The 23,922-nt window shown below is 48.4% G+C and overlaps 1 protein-coding gene across 3 annotated transcripts in view; it reads left to right on the forward strand.

Annotated features, from left to right (window-relative positions):
- The window catches only part of EXTL3 (exostosin like glycosyltransferase 3), a 42,973-nt gene extending 22,635 nt beyond the window's left edge, over positions 1 to 20,338 (forward strand). For 2 of the 3 annotated variants that reach the window (XM_080926574.1, XM_080926575.1), the window contains 4 exons: positions 7,570 to 7,697; positions 14,340 to 14,484; positions 16,539 to 16,667; positions 17,704 to 20,338. In XM_080926574.1, the coding sequence (XP_080782700.1) occupies positions 7,570 to 7,697; positions 14,340 to 14,484; positions 16,539 to 16,667; positions 17,704 to 17,913 (612 nt within the window). In that variant the 3' untranslated portion in view covers positions 17,914 to 20,338. The remainder of the gene's footprint in view (positions 1 to 7,569; positions 7,698 to 14,339; positions 14,485 to 16,538; positions 16,668 to 17,703) is intronic. The other variant, XR_013975281.1, reaches the window with a different exon arrangement.
- The last annotated feature ends 3,584 nt before the right edge of the window (positions 20,339 to 23,922 follow it).

Below are 23,922 nucleotides of genomic sequence, written 5' to 3' on the forward strand. Positions count from 1 at the left end.
GGCTGTTGGATGGGTGCCCCAGTATTTGTTGAGTTTATATTGGCCTGTTCTGCAGGGGTCAGAGAATGGGCAGGAGTTGGGTAGTTTATACTCAACACACTGAGTTTCCTTATCCCTGTATTTATTGTTTTGTCCTTTCAGAGATCCTCAAAACCTCCTGATACTCAGGACAGAAAGATTGTGGGTTTTCCCTCAGTGCCCCAACTACCCTTTAGAGCCAGGTCTGGCCTCACCTCAGAGCAAAGCATTATCAGCCCATGACCCTGCCTAAATCTCAGCTCCTTTCCATCGTCATTCATTTTCTTCTGAGGAGTTTTTATGTTTTTAAAATAATTTATTTGTATTTTGTGTACATTGGTGGTCTGCCCCCCCTCCGCTCCCTGTGTGTGTGTGTGTGTGTGTGTGTGTGTGTGTGTGTGTGAGAGAGAGAGAGAGAGAGAGAGAGAGAGAGAGAGAGAGACAGACAGACAGACAGACAGACAGAGAGACAGAGACAGATTGGTCCCTTGGAATTAGGGTTGCAGACAGTTGTGAGCTGCCATGTGGGTGCTGGGAATTGAATCTGGGTACTTTGGGAGAATAGCCAGTGCTCTTAACCACTGAGCCATCTCTCCAGCCTCTCTTTGAGGAATCTTTAAAGTTTGTCCAGAGTTTATAGTTGTCATCTGTAGGGATTGATTTTGGCAGGAGCCCTCCCAGAAGCAGAAACCTCTAGATCAGCAGTTTTCAGTCTATGGGTCCTGGTCCCATTCATTGGCAATTCTGTCTCCAAAAATACCCACATTATTATTTTTCTCTAACAGTAGCAAAATTATAGTTATGAAGTTGCAATGAAAGTAATTTTATGGTTGGGGGTCACCACAACATGAGGAACTGTATTAAAGAGTCACGGCATTAGGAAGGCTGGGAGCCACTGCTCCAGGTAATCTTTGGTCTCAGTTATTTCTGTTTACCTATCTTCTTTATTCGGCTTTATTTTAGATTGTAAAAAACAGTAAGATGGCCTTTTTAGGCCACTCACCAAACCCTTGGGATGTCCTGTGGTGTTTGAGGTTTGGGCTGCGGTGGAAGGGACGCCGGTTTCTCGGCAAGTCCTAGAAAACATTAGTGACTCCAGGCCAGTTCCCACTGTCCTCTGATGTCCTGGCTGGTGCTGGAATTGAACATGGAGACTTGTGTTTGGGGAATAGCACGCCTTCCCCGCAGACTGACTTTAGCACAGTTTCCTGCCTGGCCTGTTCATGCAGAGAAGAGAGCTGGGCAGGAGCTGCCTCCGGGAGCCCTCACCCCTTGTCATCTGGGAAGCTTGAGAGGCCATTGCAAAGGCTCACTCCTCAGAGATGCATTATGCGGTATTTCCTTTGCACCCTACTCTAAGATAGCCGGTGCAGCCCAGACGGTGAGTCAGTCAGGACAGACCTCACAGCTTCACCAGAGTGTATCTGGCTGGTTCCGTGGTTTTCCTTCATCAGTGTTACTATTGGGGAATGAGCTTCATTCATGGCCGCACAGGAAGAGTTGAAGCTGCCAGGAGTCATGAGTTTAATAAGCAAGAATTGTGGGTGTTTAAAGGGATCGTTGGAAAGGCAGGCTGCATAGTGATTTACCAGGCGGAGCCAGCCCCAGGCCCTCAGACACTGTCTCCTTAGCTCTAGTGACACCATTTAACATGGAGTAATCATGCATTTCTTTTGCACCAAGCACAGATTTCCTGGAAAGGCGTAAGATTGCTTATGAGTAAATAATATAAATATATCATGTGTAAAGCTGAGACTGTAAAGTAACCAAAAAGTGTGAGGAAAGCCAGAAGAGCCTGTGCCAGTCTGACGATGCCGTGGCTTTAGGCAGTAGAGCTGTGTGGAAAAAGAGGCTTGCTGTTAGGGCTGGACCTTTGTAACGCAGCTGGTCCTGAGTTCTATTCCTCCTGCCTCGCTCTTCCACAGGCTGGTACCTTGTGACCCGTCTCGGCGGTTTCTCGGTGCTGCGTGTGGTCTTTGCGTTCGTCTTCTCCCTGGAGGCTGCCCCTCTGCTTTGTGCCCCTCTCACAGGCCTCATCAGCTTTTGAACACTTCAAGTAGACGTGTTAAAGCAGGTACTGTTCTTAGGCTGCATTAGCTTTGTAGTTATGAATGGAAATGAGTTCAGTGTTGCTCTTAACTCCTGCCCCCTTGATTGATCCCTCCTGGCCCCTCCCACTTGTTCAACGAGTAGGCGACTCCCGCCTCAAGGTCTCTGATGTGCTCACGTGTTAGAGATGTCATAGATGCAGCTTCCTAGGCCTCGTATGCTTCATTGCTGAACTCCGTGATCTGCTTTAAGTTTGACAGAGCAGCTGCTGTTTCCGGATGTTGCCTGTATGACGGCCTGAGACAAGGCTGGCTACAAAAGTGTGCTATGCTGGAGGCATTGTTAGAGGCTGGGCTGAGCCAGCGTGAACTTCATGGTGTGAAGGACCAGTGGCAGATTCTAGGTCAGCATTGCCGTCCTGGCCCACTGCACTGTGATGAGAAGAAAGCTGTGGCGGGAGTCTGGGCTTCTCTGCAGGATGGTAACAGAAGGCCAGCTGACCTGGGCATGTGCTGTGTGAAGCAAGCACATGTTACTGAGAGTCGCTCCAGCGTGATAGATGTAGTCATTAGGAAGCAAGATTAGAAGTCAAATGTTGTGGCACATACAAGTAATCCCAGCAACGGAGAGGTAGAGCCAGGAGGACTGCATGTTAAAGGCCAGCCTGGGCTACACACTGAGTTCAGGGCCTGCCCGAACACCACAGCAAGAAGAAACTATAAATAGGAACAAATAGTAAGGGGTCTCCTGATTTGTCTCGTTCCTTACAATACCCATTGCGTCGAATGTTTGTCATTGCAGAGCCGACTGGTTCCTGTTCGCGTCTATCTACTCACTCATCCACAGGTTGGTTTGATGTGTGTTGGACATCTCTGTAGCAGCCAGTCTGTGCCATTCCTTCTGGTTGATGCCAGCCTCTTAACTGAAGCAGCACATTGAAAGCTAACCTGAGGGGCTGGAGAGATGGCTCAGAGGTTAAGAACACTGACTGTTCTTCCAGAGGTCCTGAGTTCAATTCCCAGCAACCACATGGTGGCTCACAACCATCTGTAATGGAAATGCCATCTTCTGGTGTGTCTGAAGACAATGACAGTGTACTTATATACATTAAATAAATAAATATTAAAAAAAAAAAAGAAAGCTAACCTGAGTTACCAAAGTGTAACACGCCGTCTGTCGCACACTTCCTGGCACACTGTAAAGAAACAGCCAGTCCTGGGGCTGGGGTGGAGGATTGCTGCTGTAATTTGAAACAACCCATCAACAAAAAATGGGCATGTTCTTAAAGTTCCTTTCGGTTGGCCTGTGTCTTTTACATTTGCTATACTTTCCCCAAACTCCTAGAGACTAGCATGGAGTTGTGTGCTGTGGTTTAGGAGTGACCAAGTCTGTCAGGATTTTGTTGCTGAAACCCACAACGGATAGTTGCTGAGCTTCAGCCTAGTGAGTGCCATAGCTCTGTAACTGGGACTTGCTCTGTAGTTTGTAGCTTTGAACTTAGGTCCCTCCTGCTCCCGCCTCCTGCGTGCTGGGTTAAAGGTGATGCCTCCCTATTTGGCTTCTGAATCAGAACTCTTCCCCCATCTTCCTTCAGCCTTCTTGATAGTCTTTCAGGGATAGCCTTCAGCAAACGTAAGCACAAACCTGCTTGTGAATCCAGTCCGGAGCTTGTCTGCTATTAGATCCTGGGCTTTCTGGTCTAGCCCGCTCAGGTCTTTTTTTTTCCCTTGCAATTTTATTTTTTAAAAAAGAGAGATACATGTACAGATTTTTAAGAGCATTTTGGGATAAAACTATCTGAATATATTTCTGTCATCAGTACTTGATTTTTTTTAAAGGTTTGATAGTATGCATTGAAATCTTACTAGTTACCATAAGCATAAAGTACATGTAAAACTAAATGTAACATGAAAATAGTCAAAGTTTTCTTGGTGTGTATAGATTGAACATAATGATTTTTAAATACCAAAAATTGCCACAAGGCTATCTATCTTCTTAGCTCTTGAGTTATTAAGGATTTAAGGTGTAGTGTACCCCACTCTGAGTGGGTGTTAAACACTTGTTGTTGTTTTTTTTTTTTTTTTCTAAGAAGGACTGAGGCTTCTACTTTTTGGTCTTTTTTTTTTTTTTTTTTTTTTTTTTTTTTTTTAGCTTCATAAGATCTGTGAGTTGTTTCTTGGGTATTCAGAGCTTTCTGGGGTTAGTACCCAATTATCAGTGACTGCATATTATGTCTGTTCTTTTGTGACTGGGTTACCTCACTCAGGATGATATTCTCTAGTTCCATTCATTTTCCTACGAATTTCATAAAGTCATTGTTTCTAGTAGCTGAGTGTAAATATACTCCATTGTGTAAATATACACAATTTTTTTATCCATTCATCTACTGAAGGACATCTGGGTTTTTTCCAGCTTCTGGCTATTATAAATAAGGCTGCTATGAACATGGTGGAGCATCTTTGGGGGGTATATGCCCAGACCACTCAGGTCTTTTAAAGATTAATGAGGGAGCCAGGTCGGTGGCATACAACTTTAGCCCCAGCAGTTGGGATGTGAGATAGGAGGATCTCTGTGAGCTGAGACCAACTTGGTCTACATAAGCTCCAGGACAGGCAGGATAATGAGAGATTGTCTCAGGTGGTGGCTCAGGGTGGGGAGACCGAGAGAGAACGAGGAAACCGTGACTTGGTGCCTATGAACTGCAGTTTGTGAGTGAATCCTGTCTGCTGCAGGCCCACATCCTTGTCTTCACTTCAGCTTTCCTTGTTTCCTCGTTTTGGACTCAGTTTGGCTCTTTGGCTGATAATTGGCTTCGTGTTCTGCAGACAGCAGTGTTGTAGCAGTTCAACCGAGGAAGCACCAGGCCAGTCTGTCAGAGGTCGAACTGCTTCCACAGGCTCTGTCCCATGCTGCTCTCTTTGCCCCAGTGCAGAGCCATCTGCTGGGACTCTTGGAAACTGCAGCTTTGGCTGGTGGCTTGGAGGTCCTGGCAATGTCCTTGCAGCCTGCAGCTTGGCTTTGAGTCACCAAGTGCTCAGGCTCTGTTGATAATCTTGCTGGAAATGAATTAACAGAACTGGTAATCATAAGGAGAAGCTTGAGGAATTGAATTTGTATATCTTCTGGGGCTGAAGAGGGGCTGTGTTCTGCAGAACTGCCTGGATACAGTGGTGTGAGTGGACACAAGGGATGCTGGGAAATTGGCTGAATGATGTGCTGCTTGAGTGAGCAGTCACCTTGTCCCATCCCGTCTCAGGTGACCACACGATTTTACCTGATAACATCTCTGAAACTAAGTGCATAAAATGGGTTAGATTCAACCTTCACTAAACCTTTGGGACTGCAGCTTCTAGTCACCTTCCTACTCACTGGGGAGCAAAGGTCTCTCTCTCTTTCTGTGTGTATGTGTTGCTCTGTAGTGTGTGCGTCCATCCAACCCTGTTGATGTTACTGAGGATCCACTCACACTCTTAAGTGAGCCTTCTACTACCTAGCAGTACCTTTGTGTGCTCTGCTCTCTCCCTCTGTCTCTCTCCCCCTCTCTCTCTGTGTGTCTCTCTGTCTCTCTCTCTGTGTCTCTCTGTCTGTCTCTGTGTCTCTCTGTCTTTCTCCTTCTCTGTCTCTCTCTCTCTCTCTCTCTCTCTCTCTCTCTCTCTGTCTCTGTCTCTCTGCTCTCTCTCTAGTATAGAACTGTCTCTTTTGCTTTCCTTTAACCCAGTTTGACAGTCTCCGCCTGTTAAATGGCCTCTGTTTCCTGACCAGAACTTGGCCTCTGTGTTCTGTTACCACTGAATCTGTGCTTAGGAGTCCCCTGGAGACAAACCCAGGCTGTTTTGTCTGTCTGCCTGCCTGTCTTCCTTCCTTCCTTCCTTCCTTCCTTCCTTCCTTCCTTCTTCCCTTTCTTTTCTTCTTTCTTAACTGGTTAAATATTCTTGGGACAAGGCAGGTCTCTGACTATTGCTGGGCTCTGACATCTGGAATAGTGTAGTTGTTTCTTGGTGTTGACAGGGCTGGACCGGCTATGGAACCGAGGCAAGTCTAAAACAGCATGCCAGCTAATCTGTCACCACATACATCTGTAATTGATAGTTCCTGTGACGGGACAGGGATTAATAGCACATCTTCAATGGTGGCTTTGGTTTAAAGACATTTGCAAAGTCGGCGGTAGTTTTGCAGACAAGGGCCCGGGAAGGTGAAGAGCAGGACTTTAGCAGATTCCAGTTCAGATGGTCTCCAGAGTCATGCTGCTGTGCAGAGCCCGTGCTCTCCTCATAACCCTCCCCTCAGTGTAGCTGGGAGTCAGTCCCAGTGACGTCATAAGGAGTTTGATAGCTCTTTGTTTACAGCACTATATTAGTGACTTTTTTGTTGCTGGACACCAAGGCAGCTTACAGAGTGAAGGGTTTGTTTGGGCTTAGGGTTCCAGAGGGACAAGACGCTGTCATGCTATAGCGGGGAAGCAAGGCAGCGGGCCTGGCAGCTGGGGAGAAGCTGAACACTCACATGCTGGCCCACAGCAGGAAGCAAAGAGTAAACTCAGAATGACCCAAGCCAGAACTCTTAAAAGCCTGTGCCATTGCTACACATCCTCCAGTAGGCACACCTCCTAAACTTCCTAGACAGTCACCAACTGGGAACCAGACCTAAGGGGACATCTCCTTCAAACCACAGCGCCTTAGCTATTAGTCCAACTAATGAGGAAGCATCATCTTTGCTCTGAGAAAGCAAAGAGGATTTCACTGGACTCAGCCAGAATGGTTCCTCTCACATCCTGCACGGAGGGTGCCCTCTTCCCGAGTGTCTCAAAGTTCACACACCCATGCCCTCAGCAAAGTATCCTGGCTGAAAACATCTTTCTTTCCATCCTTCTAAAATTGTGGTCCCTCTGAAGACCTAGCACAGATGCCTCCCTGATCAAGACAAACCAGCCCAGTGCACACACACTTTGTGAAGAAAGGAACAGCTTTTATATGCCTAGTGAGCACTGCAGGTGGTAATGCCCACACTGCAGGTCAGCTCCACAAAGGTGAGATGAACTTCTCAAGAGGTTTATCTCCCAAAGGCTTTTAAAATGGGCGTGGGATGGGGTGGCTGGCTAGAAATGAGATGAACTCAGTAGTATTTCTAAGCGTTTTAAAATTCGTGAGCGGTTGGGTGGGTCCGAGCTCAGATCTGATTCAGCTGTACACTACCTGTGTTCTCTTGGGAAACATGCCTAATCTCACAAGAGCTTTGTATAAAATAATCCGTGTTTATTTCATGAGAAAGCCATTTAACAGTGACTGGTGGTTAGTGTGAGATCCCCCTGTGAGTTCCAAATTGAAAGGCACATGCTAGACAGTACAAGCAAGCGGCAAAGCCACCAGGCTGGTTGTTGGTAAAATTAAGTCACCTTGAGACTCTTTTTGATAACTCATTGTTTTTTTTTTTTTTTTTTTTTTTTTTTTTTTTTTTTTTTTTGTGTGTGTGTGTGTGTGTGTGTTTTTCTTTCCCTCCTTTCAGGTTGTCCGTACTGAGAAGAACAGTTTGAACAACCGGTTCTTGCCCTGGAATGAGATTGAGACAGAGGCAATACTGTCTATCGATGACGATGCTCACCTCCGCCATGATGAAATCATGTTTGGGTTTCGGTAAGGGAAAAAAAGTGCAGCTAGAACTTCCCAGCTGCCGTTAGAGGAGAAACTGAGGCTGTGAGGGCATTGCCTGGTGGGGTGGGGCTGGTCCCAGCCGTTGGTAGTTTGGGCTAATTCTTGCTTGCCCTTTCCAGAGCTGCTCTGATGGGTCCAGGTAGATGAGGGTCTGCAACGGGCTGGGCCAGGGTTACTGTCTCTCCTGGACCTGCAGGTCTGACATCCTTAAACCCAATCTCCTGGGCTGAGAGTAGAGGTGAGGAAGTCAGGGTTGTGTGGAGACCTAACTCCTAGAGGGATGGAAGAAGCAAAGGCGGCTTGTGGAACAGGGCCATAGCACTGCCCCCGGGATGTAGGTGGGATGGAGAACCAGGGTCCAACAGGGAAAGGGGGAGGGGAGGAGGTGGCAGTGGTGGTGGAGATGTTGACATCCACTCTGGGTGCTGGGAGCTACTGGGGAACCTTGGATTCTCCCCCTAACGCCCCTTGAATTAGTTAATTGTCTCTGTCAAATATCTGACAGAAGCGACTTAGGGGAAGACCGATTTGATTTGGGATTTGAAGCGTCCTGTCAGTGGGTTGCTATGACAGTGAGAATGTGTGGAGAGGAGGTTCTCTGACATGGTAAACAGGAAGCAGAGAGATGGATGATTACAGGAAGGGACCAGGGCAGGATGTCTACCAGGGACATGTCCCCAGTAAGTTGCCCTTCCAGCTAGGCTTCCACCATCTAATAAAGCCATCACATTAGAGATCCACCAAAGATGAGTGTCCTTATGAGGTCAGAGCAGTCACAGACTACCCAGAGCTGTGTCTAATCGAAATAATGAACAAGGTGATCTAGTGCAGCCCTAGGGTTTCATGTGGAAGTTGTAGCTGTATGCGTGATCTATAGGAGTGAGTTTAGACACAGAGAATACGGCAGTAGGCAGGGTAGACAGCTGGGATGAACTTGCCTGCTTAGCTCTCTCCTGACCGCAGTGGGCTGCTCTCTAGGGTTCACAGTGCAGGTGCTCTGGGGCCTTAGGGGTCCTAGTGAGGCACACTGTGTAGGAGAATGAGGTAGGTTAGGGGTCTGAGTGGGTCATCACTGGTGTGTGGGTTCAGGTCAGTGTGTGAAATGTTCACAGTGAGGTCACCAGAGGGTGAGCATTTAGAGCCTCTAAGAGAAGTTGGCATTTCCTGTGTCTTCCAAGGGGGCACTATGGAAAATATATTAGTAATTCCTGTTCCAGCACAGGAAATAATGTCAATTACAAATGTACATGAAGTGATGGGTTAGTTGGGTGCTGCTTTAGATTTGCCTCAGTGGTTACACCCAGGGGTGTAGATTTTGCTTGAAATCAAGTTTTAGTGGCAGTTACTGAACATGACTTGTACACACACATATCCAGGTGTTAGAGTTGGGTAGATTTTTGTACAGTCCATTTTAGAAAACATTGCCTGGTGGTGGCGGCACACACTTTTAATCCCAGCACCCAGAAACCGAATCCATCTGCAGTGACTTCAGGAAACTTCGAGTCTCTGTGGATTAGCGATTGTGGACATGAGAGGCCTTCCGTGTAAGTGGCTTTTGATAGTTATATTTCAGCTGTGGGTGAAACGAGCCAGTTCAAACCAGATTAGATTAGATTAAAGGCTTTAGTAGGAAGTTGCTCTTGGGCATGTGAGTTCACTGTCACAAAGAACCAAGGCTGGTGTAGTCACCATGGGAAGCAGGGGTGTGGGTGAGTAGAAGGAAAAAGAGAAAAAGGGGTGTGAGAAGAGGAAAGGGGAGGGGAGTTGGGGAGGGAGGAGAGAAAGAAAGAGCACAAAATGTCTGGATTATATAGGAAGGAGCCTCTGGGGCCCCATTCAAGATTGGAGGCAGGATATGCCAGGCAGGGACTGAAGGATGCTGGGAGAAGCTGGAGGCCAGGTCTGCTTTGGTTTGTAAAATACACACCTCAGCCCCTTGTCCTGGGTTTGAAACCCAACAGCTTTCTCCACTCAGCCTTGTGTTTCAGGACCATCTGTCCGTAGCAGGCAACAGTTTGATCCTCCGTACACAGGTGTGCACGCTGTCTGTCCTCGTGAAGATATGAGACAGTCCACTACATAGCTCTGACTGGCTTGGAACATGCAGTATAGGCCACACTGCTCTTGGGTTCTCAGAGATCTGCCTGCCTCTGCCTTCTGAGTGCAGGGATTAAAGGTGCATAGTGGCAGCCCGTGATGCACGAATGGACAGTTGGGTCATTGCTACTTGACTGTGATACCCAGTGCTATACTGTGCCCATCTCGTGCTTGCCTGGGTCCATACCTCGCTTGGGGTGGACGTTCTGAGGACTTACTAGACTGCTGTTGACAATGGCTGCACAGTTTCACCTTCCAGCAGCAGTGAGCCTGCCGCTTACCCATGTCCTTGCAGTGCATACAGTTACTGACACTTATTTCATGGCTGTTCTAAGCGGGCGTACATGGTATAGTCCATGCTAGATTCATGTATGTGCACATGCAGGTGTGTGTGTGTGTGTGTGTGTGTCACGTATGGAGGCCAGAAGCCAGCTATGACTTAATGGACTGAGCCATCTCTCCAGCTCGCTTTTACAGTTTTGATTTGTTTTCTGTAATAGCTATGCTGTTGAGCATCTCTTCATGTGATTATGGATTACTATGCCTTCCTTGGAGAAATGTTGATTCAGATATTTTGCCTATTTTTGTTCAGATTGTATATTAGTTCAGAATTCTTTAGAGTAACAACTTAGAGAGTGGATGTCTCTTTATATGTATAGGGGATTTATTAGAATGGTTTCTGGACTGTGGTCCAGCTAATCTAACAATAGCTGAATATCGATCAAAGGTCTAAGCATTCAGTAGTTCAGGTTGGACGTCTCAGCTGGTCTTCAGTATATACTAGAATCTCGAAGAAGTAGGCTCTAGCGCCAATGAAGGGACGGATGTGCCAGCGAGGGAAGGGCAGGCAGGCAGAGAGCGGCAGCTTCCTTCTTCCAGGCCCTTCTGTACACTTCCTCAGAAGATCCATTTTAAAGGTTTGTCATCAGACCTCAAAGATCCAGATCAGAAGTAGATCTTCCCACTTGAAATTAAGGAAGCCTCTCTCACTGGCGTGCCCCTCCATTTGTAGATGTTACTTAACTTAGATATAGTCAAGGGGACAGAAGGACGGACAGCACAGATGGCTTGTTTGTTTGATGTACATGTACACCTGCATGCCAGAAGAGGGCATCAGATCTCATAGATTGATGTGAGCCACTGCATATGTGCTGGGAATTGAACTCAGGACCTCTGGAAGAGCAGCCAGTGCTCTTAACCCCTGGGCCATGTCTACAGCCCCTATTTATTTTCTTATTACTGTGTTGTCAGTTTTTTTTTTTATTCTAGATGTAAGTACCTATGCCTCATGTCAGAGAGGGGAGCAGAAAGTCCCCTACTCGGTGGGCTATCTTTGCATCTCCTTGTGGCATTCTTTGAAGCACAGAGTTTTAAAATTTGAATTCTAATTTACCTGCGTCTACTTTGTTCTTTTAGTAGCATTTACAAAGCCATGGTTATTGTGTTTGGTCAGTTTCTGTCCATATAAATTGGGGGGAGTCGTTGTTCACCTTAGGCAGGTCCCAGGAGGTGACGGCACTGGAGTCCTGTCTTCCGTTCTGAACCTCCACCCACCTGACGCTTGGGCTTCCTTTGCTTAGGTTTGTGAACACAGAGGCTTAGGCGAAAGGAATGGTTTTTACTTCTGGATCCAGCGTAAATCCTGTAGAGAATGCCTGGACACACTTCTGACGGATCTGTCCAACCCCCACCAACCCTTGTGTCATTCTTCCTCAGTCTCATGATCTCTCCCTCCCTCCTTTCATCTCCCAGCACAGCCTGTGCGCGGTGGCTTACTGAAGCGAGTCTGTTGTTAGCTGAGATTGAAAGGCAAAGTCCTGCTAAACCAGGCTGTGTTGTCCATGGCGATAAGCAGCTGCTGCTGCCCCGTTACGAAGGGGAGAGAAGCTGGGAAGAGCTTCCGGGATGGTTTCTGCCACTGCAGGTGTCGATGGTGGGAAGCAGGCTGCAGTTTGATGTGGCAAGACACACTTAAGGCGTGCTGAGGGACTGGGGGCTATGAATGCAATTGTGGGGTGTTAAGGGAGGTGTCTGTGAATGACTCCCAAGAATAACTGTGCTCTGAGGAGTTGGAGTTCATGAAGGTGCTGCCCTCCTTTGTCATCTGGGGGTCTTTGACCTTTCTTGAATGGTGAGAAAGTAGGGGGATCCCTTCCTAGAGACTCAGGACGTGGGATTTAGCTTTCAAGAACTGAACTGACACATTATCTCTAGGGCAGGATCTCATCCAAGTCCTGTAGGCCAGAGAGGGAGGCACACAGACGTGCTTCCCGCGCAGCCTGCCTTGTTTCTCTCCTGTTAGCTTATGTCAGTTGTGCGAAGCTCATTTCTGTGCCTCCATAGGATGTACTTTATGCATTGGCCCTGTTCATCTCCTCTGCCTTTACCCCTGTTGCTGTTTTAATTTCACGCCCTTTCCCTCAGCTTCAGCATGTGATCGAAAGTGTTATCTTTGAGTCCAGCTTACTTCATGTCACATGATCTTCAGTTTCATCTAGGATTTTATTCTTTGTACCTGAAAGAAAATGACACTGTGTGTGCCACATTGTCTGTCCACTCAGGCATGGACACCCAGGCCACTGTGACATGCCACAGGAAACGAGTCTCTGTAGAAAGCTGACTCGAGGTCAGGAAGTGGTTTGGCTGGTGGTTGGACTTTAACTCTGTGCTGCTCTCCTAAGTGCTGGGCTAATTTTCACTCCTGCTTGTGTGTCCACATTTCCTTACTAGAACTTCCTGTTTTCTTGATGATAGCCATACAATCTCAAGGTAAATTTGATTGCATTTTCCTGTATTTATTGACCAGTTACTTTATTTACCTGAGTGCTCTGTCTTCAGACACACCAGAAGAGACATCAGATTTCATTACAGGTGGTTATGAGCCACCATGTGATTGTTGGGAATTGAACCCAGGACCTCTGAAAGAGCATCAGTGCTCTTAACCACTGAGCCATCTCTCCAGCCCCTGATGTATAATGTTTTGAGCTCTTTATATTTACCAGTGTTGGGTGTGGACCAGGCAGGGCTTCTGTCCAATTCTGTCACTTCACTCTGCTGGGTCCTTTGTGCAGAAGCTTTTTTTGTTGGAAGCAGAGCATGTGTAACAGTCAGAAGTGTAGACAGAGAGGAAGGCCATTGTGTAGTCTATTCACAGGAGGCACTGGACGTTGGGTTCCTAGGGATAGTGAGAATGGGGTGAGCCAGGCTTGAGGAAGATGAGGTAGGAGTTCCTGTCTCATCAGTAACTCAGATTTCCACTGCAGGAGGTTGTCAGGTGGTGGGGACAGATGTTGGTGATACAGCTGTGTATCTTTAATGCCACTGGACATATCCTAGATCCTAAAAACAAGATTAAAATGGTATTTTTCCACAATAAAAAATTCCAGCATCTAAAAAAGAAAGCTCAGTGGTTAAGAGCACTGACTGCTCTTTCAGAGGTCCTGAGTTCAATTCCCAGCAACCACATGGTGGCTCACAACCATCTGTAATAGGATAAGATGCCCTGTTCTGGTGTGTCTGAAGACAGCTACAGTGCACTCACATATATAAATAAATAAATCTTTAAAAAAGCGCTGGTAAGGCTGTGTCTGTGCTGGAAGCTGGAGTTCTCATCCGTTAGACCAGTGTCTCACATTCTCTGAATGAGATCTCTTTCAGGGATTGATGTACCTGATGCAGCTCAGGAGTCTTTGTGGCCTCCTAGTGCCCGCCAGCTCTGTTCCAGTTTCAGCTGGTGAAACTGGGAACTAGTATTTGTTTTGTTTTTGAATTGTGTTTGTTTTGATTTAGTTATAAATTTGGAAATGATGTAAAAGTTTCTCCTGGGCCAGCAAGTGGTTTGGCTGGTGGTTGTTTCCCCTGAGCCTAGTGATCTGAACCCAGAACCCACATGAAGCTGGGAAGGGGGAGACCAATGCCACAGAGCTGTCCTCTGACCTCAGCATGTGCATCATGAACATGCATACACGTACACACTCTAGTAATAAAATAATAAAGTTTTTTCAAATGTCTCAGAGCTGGACTAGATATTCTTACACACACACACACACACACACACACACACACACACACACACACCATTTAACAGATGTCCTCCTTTGATGGTCTGGGTACACTCCACCACAGTGATTGCCTGTGGTTTCTGAGTGCTTCTCACGTGTGCCCTCTCAAGCAGGGAAGAACAGGGACTCGGGGTAGAGAAATTACATGTTCTGTGGAACTAAGCTGTCGTGATCACTAAAAACAAACCTTTAAAGAACACATAGGAATCGGCCTCTTCCACTGATTAGCAGATTGTTATGCATGTGATCTTCTGGGTTTCCTACCATGTGACCATCCTACTAGAACATGTGGGGGATGAGCAGATTATGATGGTACTCTATACATAATTTGTTTTGCTTGTGTCTAATGTGTCTAAATGTGTTTTGCTTGTGTTCTTCTTAAAATGAAATGAAAGGGAAAATGCAAAAGTCCTTAAGGATTTTAGGCAGGCCAGGTAAAAGTGCTCATTTTAAGTGTGTTTTCAAGGGTGTGGAGAGAAGCGCGTGACCGCATTGTGGGTTTCCCTGGCCGGTACCATGCGTGGGACATCTCTCACCAGTCTTGGCTCTACAACTCCAACTACTCCTGTGAGCTGTCCATGGTGCTGACGGGCGCTGCCTTCTTTCACAAGGTAAGAAAACAAGGCTGTGTCCATTGCTCCCAGCTTGGTAAAGGTTAGCTTCTGTGGGCTCGCACACTGCCCTCTACCAGCCTTTCTGCTTCTGCACTATCCCTGCATTGGAAGGAGCAAAGTGCTTAGAGAAGCCAAGCATGGTGGCCCACACCTGGAATCCCAGTGGTCTGTAGTTAAGTAGGAGGATTGCAGGTTCGAAGATAGGTTAGGCTGTACATTGAAACCCCATCTCAAGACAAGAAAATAGAACAGAAAGTATACATAGAGTAACTGAAAGTCGAGACTGGGTCATCCTGTAGACCAAGAGGACTACTGCCTATAGACCAGGAGGACTACTTACTGCCTGTAGACCAGGAGGACTGTCTGTAGACCAGGATTGTCTGTAGACCATTGGCTCTCACTGTGGACAGTTAAGGGCACTAGATCAAAGACTTGTTGGATAGTGTCCACTTTCAGCATTGCCACCCAGATATAACTCTGTCAGGCCAGAGCCTGGCACTCCTCTGGCTCAGACTGGTTGCTACTGTATGGGTCCACTGTGGAACTCTGTCCATGAGCTCTGCCACCTTTGCCCAGAGATGCTTGTTGGGTCTCACAGTGCAGGCACCTTCAGCCATCACAGCTTTCCTGCAGTTACCTCTGCATATGCTGCTCTTTGCTCCTAGCTCCCCCTCCTACATTTCTTCTGATCTGTGGGATAACCATTTCCTCTGTGGCACCTGAGCTCTTGGAGGGGCCTGGTCAGAGCTGAATGTGCTGGGATGTATAAAGAGCAGCAGCGTATGGAAATGTGTGAGGGAGCTTATGAAATACCCCAGGCTTTACGTTCATTACTTGAAGTGCAGTTGTTCTGGATAAATGGCTAAATAAGGTATTCCTTCTACACCCATTTCTCCATTTATTTGTATATAAGTTTGTTTTGAGACAAGGTCTCTTTACATAGCCCTGGCTGTCCTGGAATTCACTCATAGACCAGGGTGGCCCTTACCTGAAGTCAGAGATCTGCCTGTTTCTGCTGCCCAAGTGCTAGGACTGTAGGCACGTAGCGGTGCCTGGCATCAAGCTAAGCTGGGCATACAAAGTGGGCACAGAAAGTACTCTGCGTCATGTGATGGCTCCACTCTTCTTGAGTTTGAAGAATGTGATTACAGACACTTAAAATGCCACAAGACTCATGTTTTTTTAATTTAATTTTCCAGATATGTATGTGGTATGTTTGTGTAATTGTATGCAGGTTTTATTTGGACATGTACAGACACATGAATGTGTATGCATGTGCAGGTCCAAGGTTTATGTCAGGAATTATTTCTGATCACTTTTCTACCTTATTCATTGAGGGTGGAGGGTCTCAGTGAAACCCTGAGCTTGCAGATATGGCTTGCCTTGGTGTAGCCAGCATGCTCTGAGATTCTGTCTCCTCCACCTTCCCAGGCTGCAATTACAGGTAGGTTAGCACACCCACCTGGCATCTGTGTGGTTTCTGGGGGTCCAAACTCTAGCTCTTAGCCTTGCAAAACAGCACTTTTAACCGTGGAGTCCTTGTCTCAGCCCCTTGGTTCACATTTCTTGTGAGTGATGCTGGCCTTCGCTTTGGAAATGTTCAGCTGGGCTCTGAAGAGTTTCCCGTTCTGAACATGGAGGGCACATGCAGCTCCCTGGTAGAGCATTGCCTTAGTATGCAAGAGGCCTGGGCTCCGTTCCCAGCACCGCAGAATCCCTATTCTGAGATGAGCAAGCCATTCCATTGTCCCTCACAGAACGCCCTTGCTAGCTCCCCAACCAGCTGAGCTGGCTTTTGTGAAGACGTGGCCTCCTGGTGCTTTCTTGTAGACTGGAGATAGCAAGCTGACACATGACATGTTTCACAGTGAAGATCTGCATTGAAGTTGCTCCTTGTTCCTGCTCCCAGTCCCTAAATGCCAGTAGTGTGTCTCCACCGGGACCACCCCTGGGAACCTTCCCTCACACATCCAACAGCTCCTAGAGCCGCACACATTTTCTCCTGAAAGTGAAGGAAGTTCTAACTGTTCCAATCCTTTCTTTCCTGACAGTATTACGCCTACCTGTATTCTTATGTGATGCCCCAGGCCATCCGAGACATGGTGGATGAGTACATCAACTGTGAGGATATCGCCATGAACTTCCTTGTCTCCCACATCACACGGAAGCCCCCCATCAAGGTGCGCCCCATTACCTGTGGGAAGGCGTGTGCATGCACACTTCCTTCTCCCGTTTTACCCTTAGTGCAGCTTGTGAGCCACGGCTCAGAGACTGTTCTGTAATGTGCACAAGGACACCACACACATGCATAGACTGATGCGGGCTGTAAGTCAGGGCCTGCACACCAAGGCCATTGGACAGGACCGAGGGAGCTGGGACATGGGCATGAGGGGTGGGACAGCTCTATTCCTGGACGCATTGGTCACAGCTACCGTCACCCTGCTGCTCTGGGTGCTCCTGGTGCTGTCCTGTGTCCCCTGCGCTCTCTCCTGTGTCTGACTTGTTGCAGTGCTGCAGAGGGCTTTGTCCTTTGTCTGGATGCTGGATCTCTGCCTGGTTGAGACCAGCTTAGCTCCGTGTGCATCTTGTGCAGACACAGGCAGTTTCAGTTCCGTCCTCAGTCACACAGAGGTGTGCAGTCCCTCCAGCTTAGAGCTGAGCTTGAGAAGAAAACCTTTGTTCACGTCTTTGTCTGTCTTCTCCGCCCAGGTCCCATCCTGCTGGGTCCCCTGCTCCTCTCTCCAGCAGAGCTCGTGGAGAGTTGCCTAAGTCGGCCCCGTGTGACACCACCATCATGTTACTTACATTTTTCTAATTGTTGGAAATCTTAATGATAGACCGACCATTTTCTTATGTTTTAAAAATGTCATTTTCTTAAACATCTTTCTTAATGGATATGTAATTTTAGACTTATCTCCATTTGGCCAGTTGTCCAGTATTTTGCTGTGAAAAACATGGGTAAAGCAGACAGCTGTGTATCAGCACCAAACTGTGCCCCCGGATGAATACATACTGGAGTATACTTGCTTGGCCTGGTAACACCGGGCAGTGTGGCACAGCAGAAACCCCGGTAGCGTTTTGGATGCCCTCATGCTGGGTTTGCAGATGTGCTCCTGGGCGGCCCAGGAGCTTCACTGTGGCCATGGCACCGGCTTGGCCACGCTGTAAGATTCGTCAGCTGACACGCTCTCTTCTCACCTGTTCTCCCATTTCCAGGTGACGTCGAGGTGGACCTTCCGATGCCCAGGGTGCCCTCAGGCCCTGTCCCACGATGACTCTCACTTTCACGAGCGGCACAAGTGTATCAACTTTTTTGTCAAGGTGTACGGCTATATGCCTCTCCTGTACACACAGTTTAGGGTGGACTCTGTGCTCTTCAAGACCCGCCTGCCCCACGACAAGACCAAGTGCTTCAAGTTCATCTAGGGCCTTGCAGTTCCGAGGAGACAGCAGAGTGAGGGGAGTCGTCCCAAGGTCCCCAAGGTGTTGAAGGTCCTTGGGGACATCTGTGGGGCAGGGCCCACACACCCTTTGTTGGGAGAGGCGGCAGGAGGAGTGGAAGGGATAGTGTCTTCTGAAGTCAGCCACACTGGGCCTGGAATCCTGGTCAGCCGACTCAGGGCACTGACCGGCGGCGAACACTGAGCACTGTTCATGCCCAGGACAGCTGGCTTGTGGGTTTGAAATTCAGAACAGCATTTGTTATTTAAAGAGAGTTTCACATCTGCCATTCAAGGCTTATTTATATGTGTGCGTATATGTACACACATATGTGTATATACGTTTATATGCACACACACACACACACACACACACACATACACACACACACACACACACACATATTTTAGTGGGTCAGGGTGCACCTGAAATTTCTGCCAATCTCTCCAAGGGAGGGACCTACCCAGCTGTGTATTTAGTGGAGAGGGTCCTGGCCCTGCGTTACTGGGACAGTCATTTGCAGCCCCACCCTCCCAGGGACACTGGCTGTAGAAATAATCAGGATGGACCTGACCTAGGCAGGATCTCCTGACCTATTCTGGCCCCTTTCCAATGCCCCAGTGCTGCAACCACGGCTTCTCCAGCTGGAGGCCGCACAGTGGGGAACGAGGCGCTCCAGACCCTTTGGAGGGTTGGAACCAGGAAGCCCTCACGTGTCACCGGGCTTCCCATTCTTTCTTGTGTTTGAGAGAGAACGTGGAAGCAAACAGTGAAGCGGTGATGAGACCTGTACTCGGCCCACTCTCTGGGTGGCACCTGTGCAGGGCACCGGTGGCCGGTGCCTGTAGTACTTGTTTCTCAGAGGAGACACCAGGAGTGTGGCTGGCTGGCTGGGAGCTTGTCTGCTGTGTCCTTTGAGGATTCTGGAGTCTCGCTGCAAGGCGTGTGCCTTGGAAAGAACACCTGGGTGAAATTCACCTTCCCTCTTGTGTCTAGACTTGCGTCCTGTCCCTGTGGGGTTTAGACCTCCGATGCTATGTTGGCTGGAGGAAGTCCCCGCCTTCAAGGTCTGGGGTGTGCTAGAAGCTGGAGGCTGTCATTTGCTAGGTGAGTCTGTGTGGATGTCAACAGGCATTCACCCCACGTTACCACTTCCCACGTCCTGTTGGTAGGCTGAGTGAAATAAACTCACTTGGGGTATGGTGGCAGTGGGAAGCTGTTGTGTCAGGGATTCTGCCCATGACTTGAAGCCCAGCCCTCTCGGCTGAAGCAGAGCTCAGCCTGTCCTGGTCGTGCGCCTGCCTTAAGCCAGTTCCGTCTTCCTAGGCCCTGACGCGTGTGCTGCTGCTTGGCGTCCTGTCTACTGTCCTGACTTTTCTCTAGAGTCCTCCTGCCAAAGGGCTGGCACAGGGGCAGCCCCTCAGGCCAGCAGAACTTCCACCGGCTCTTCTGGAACCTGACACCAAGGGCTGCCTGGGACATTAGGTTCTGGGCAACTCAGTGAAGGGGTGGAGATTCCTCCCCCAACCTCCTGTCCCCTCACAGACTTGTAGCAGTAGCCCTCTTCCCTCAGGGGAGCCAAAGAGTGTGGTGTTTTGCGCTAAATATGTGGCTGCTATTTTGTCTTTTTTTTTTCCTTCCAAGTATTGGGGATGGAAGCCAGAGCTGTGGGTGGACACCCCGACAATTGCTCTGCCACGAACCCTGTCCCTGTCGGCTCGTTTTTTTTTTTTTTCATTGAGAGGTGGTAAATGGTGCTGTGTGGCACCCGATTAGACGGTCAGTCTCTGTGGTAGGACCCCCTCTGTGGGGCACCGAAAGCTGTGGCTCACTCAGGTGGGTACCAGTGAAGTGTGTTTGAGGGACACTGATGTCATAGTGTCCTATGGGATGGCACCTCTGGTGGGAACTCCAACTGAAGGACCCCAGCAGCAAGTATGGATGGCCAATACCTGAAGGGCTCTGTCAGACCCTGCTTGTCATTTGGGTTGGGGCATAGGGGACATGTTTGGAAATGATTGTACCACTACAAGTATGTGGGGTCTGCCTGGAGTTTGCTGCTCACTGTGGGTCACCTCCTAGTGCATATTCCTAACACAGGTCATCCTCAGCTACCTAGTCTCAGCTCCTAGGGCCAGGACAGCTTTGTTTTCCAGTTGCTCTTTATCTTGAGGTCAAGGGCCACCCACAGAGTGACAGTCCCCTAGGGTGCCTCAGGCCAGTGGACCACCTATAATGCTCCTGTCTGGGGTGATCTTGTCAGTGAACATGGAGCTGGAGGGTGGGGCTGCCTGGGGTGGCTCTGATAACATATCTTGTCCATCTGTCTGTCCCTTTGAAACCGTGAGCACAAAGGTCTTACGTTGGATTTTTGTAAAAAAAAACAAAATAAATGGAGACTTTAACTCAAGCTGTCTGGAGGTGTTTTGTCATTCAGCAGGAACAGAGGCATCGCCTGTGTCAGGTGCCTACCCCCGTTCAACGCTTCAGTCAGAGGGTAAGGGAGCCGGACAAGCACGCAGACTGTCAGCACCGTTCCATTTTGTACCCCAGCCACCCTGTTACTGTGGGAATCTTTAAAAAAATGTTTAATTTTTATTGTGTGCATGTGTGTGGCTATGTCTGCACGGAAGCACATGTGTGCAGCAACTTGCTAAGGCCAGGAGAGAATCTCAGATCTGCAGCTGGACATTGGGACAGTTCTGAGCCACCTGATGTGTGTGCTGGTCACCGAAGTACAGTGTTTGCAAAAGCAGGTCTCTTAACCTCAGAGCCATCCTTGGCTCCTATCGGCTTTTTAAATGAGCCATGTGTCCTGTGCTGACTTGGCAGGGATGGCTCTAGGGGTCTCCGCATCAGATCACAGGCTTCTGGTGTCTGCATTTTAGAATTTGACTGGGTCGAGAGCAACTGTTGTCCTGGTCTGTGGAGAGGACAGGTGGAGGGTAGAAACCCAGGGAGGGCCAGGAGTGGCAGGCACTGTTCCCGCTCTGCAGGCAGGAGCCCAGCGCATTGACATCTAAGACTGATGGGACCTTTAAAAGCTGCAGTGTGCACAGGTGTGGGACTCATACGGTAGGTCTTGGTACTTCTTACCCAGGAAACAGTGAAGGAGGCTGTAATAAAAACCCATCACTGCACACAAGTGCCTGTTGAGAATTTCTGCTCATGTCTGCCTCAGACCCACCTGTGGAATCCAGAGTGTGGGCAGTGGCTCTCAGAGGCACACTCAAGTGCTTGAGGGGGTTATGGATGTTGGTTTGGGTGTGGGCTCTGCAGTGAGTATGTGTGCTCGCAAACTGGGTTATTCACAGCACTGGTAGGGTCAAAGTCACCTGCCAGGAGCAGGCTTCCCATAAGATGTCACGACTGCTCCAGCAAACTGCTTGGCTCTACATGTGTTTCAAATGCTGCAGCTGCCTTGAGGTGTCTCCTGAGAAGTGGCTGCTGCCCCAGACGGAGCAACCCTGCTGGCTGACGGGACTGTGTGCACTGCTTCACCCACTGAAGGAAGAACATCCAGGGGTACAGCCCCAGGGAGGTGGTTAGTAGGCCCCCAGGAATGGGGGACAAACTGAACCTACGGCCAGTTTGGGGGAGAGCACAGACTGGGCTGGATTGCTCCCAATGTATCCAGAAATTAGCGACCTTGGGGAACAGTTGTGGGGTGGGGTTCAGACCTGAGCGGAGAGGCAGCTGGAAGGGTGGAAAGGCTGTCCTGAAGTCAGCCATTTGTGTGTTTCAATGGCAAGTAAGCCAGGTGTGATAGTGCAGTCCAAGTATTCAAGAGGCAGGAGGATTGCCCGGAGTTTAAGGACATCTTGGGTGTTTGGGCCATTTCCCGGGTCCAGCTATTCTAAATAAAGCTGCTGTGAACACTGGGGGAACAGGCTCTTCTGTGGATCCACCCACCTTTCTGCAGTGAATGCCTGTGAACGTGGTCATCGGGTCATGCATGTTTGTAGTTTCCTGAGGCTCCAGAAGACGCTTTTTCTGAAAGTGACCACTACATTTTGTGCTTGCAGTGGTGCTGAGGGCTCAGCAGCCTGGGGGCAGCTGCCAGTCTTGGGTTCAAAGTTCAGAGCACATTTCCTGGTGATTAGTGATGGTAAGTAAGCACCTTCTAAACTTTTACTAAATTTGTTCTCCGACACTTTCATACATGTGTGCAACTCACCTGGTGGATTACCTGCCTCCTCTTCCCTCTTCTGTCAGTCTCCCCTTTTATACCCCCAGACCTGTTTTGTGACCCAGCTGAGTTTAACCAGGGCTGTCTGTGTGACCATGGGTTTGACACTGTCCACTCGGCTCACCAGTACACACTTGAATAGTGACTCCTCCCCTGGAGTCTCTGACGAGCCAGTAGAGGGTCCCATGAGCTCTTTTCCCACCCATGGTTGATGTGAACATGGCCAGTCTTGTGCAGGCCAGGCAGGTAATTAGCTGCTGAGTTCATGGCTATGATAGCTGTCACTTTTAAAAATAGTATTTATTTATTTATTATAAGGACACTGTAGCTGTCTTCAGACATACCAGAAGAGGGCATCAGATCCCATTACAGATGGTTATGAGCCGCCTTGTGGTTGATGGGATTTGAACTCAGGACCTCTGGAAGAGCAATCAGTGCTCTTAAGTACTGAGGCATCTCTCCAGCTCGATGGCTGTGATCTTGTAGCCTTTCTGTCTTTCTGCCCTTCTCCATGTTCACTGAGCCTTAAGAGTGGGTACTATGAATGTCACCTGTCCTTAGCACCTTCATCAGCTATGTCTTAGTGCTTGTCGCCATTCATAGGAAGAGGCTCTGATTAAGGCTTTTGTCATAATTGTCTGATTAATAGCATTTGCCAATGTGTCCCAAGTGTAGCTCTTTGGAAGGCAGTTTGATACCATGTCAGCCTAACTAAAATAGGCGTGGTAAGTTACCCCATAGGGTGTATGACCTCCCTAGCTATGTTTTTGACCAGGTTTACAGTACCAGGCATAGGTTTTCCTCCCATGGAGAAGAGTCAGATCCAGTCATAGAGCTGTGGTTACCCTTATAGCAGGCCTACCACTGTGGCATACGTGGGCAGAGTTCATGTGGCAGGTTGCTATTGGTTTACAGAGTTAACAGCTATTAAGATCTTAACGCTTTCCTCCCTTAGCAGCCACGTAGTGTTTCCAGTAGTTTGGGCTTGACTTCTGTAGCTCTTGTAACCAAGAGTATGGTGTCTTTGTCAACAGGGTCTTACCATATAGTTCAGCTGGACAGCCATCAAGGGTGTGAAGAACTTGTATTTTAGGGGCCTCTGAGGTCTCCCTGGCCAATAGCTCTAGGGGCTAGCCACGCAGCACACCCCCTTCTAACAGTCTCCATGCTAAAGACAGGGTTTCACTCCGTAGTCCTTCGTGGCCTGCAACTCATGTTGACCAGGCTGGTCTTCAATACATAACCTGCCTACCTCTGCTTCTGCTGGCATTAAAGGTATATGCCGCCTTATCCAGGAAAAAATGATATCTTTGAGTTACAAGACAATAAGTTTCCATGTGGCTCTTTTGTAACCTTTGCTTGAGTGACCACCATTCTCCTCACTGGCATGTACACCACTCAGGTGTAATCCCTGTATGCAGTCTGGGTGTGGTGGTGCACACTTAATCCCAGAGGTGGATCTCTGTGAGTGCAGTGAGATCCTGCACACACACACACACACACACACACACACACACACACACATACACACACACACATACACACACACACATACACACACACACACACACACACACACACACACACACACACGATGGTGTGGTGTGGAGGCCTGGATTTTTTTCTCCATTGCTCTTTATTTTGTCTTCTGAGTCAGGGTCTCTCACTGAAGCTCACTACTGGCTAACCCTGTTTGAAGCAGGGTCTGTTGTTTTGGCTGCTCTGAAAAATTTCCTGCATGAGGAATGCCAGGATTACAAAAAAGAACATGGCATCTGGCTTTTGATTTGGAATTGAATTTAGGA

The sequence above is a fragment of the Micromys minutus genome (assembly GCF_963924665.1).
Source record: "Micromys minutus genome assembly, chromosome: 12".
In the NCBI taxonomy this organism is placed as follows: domain Eukaryota; kingdom Metazoa; phylum Chordata; class Mammalia; order Rodentia; family Muridae; genus Micromys; species Micromys minutus.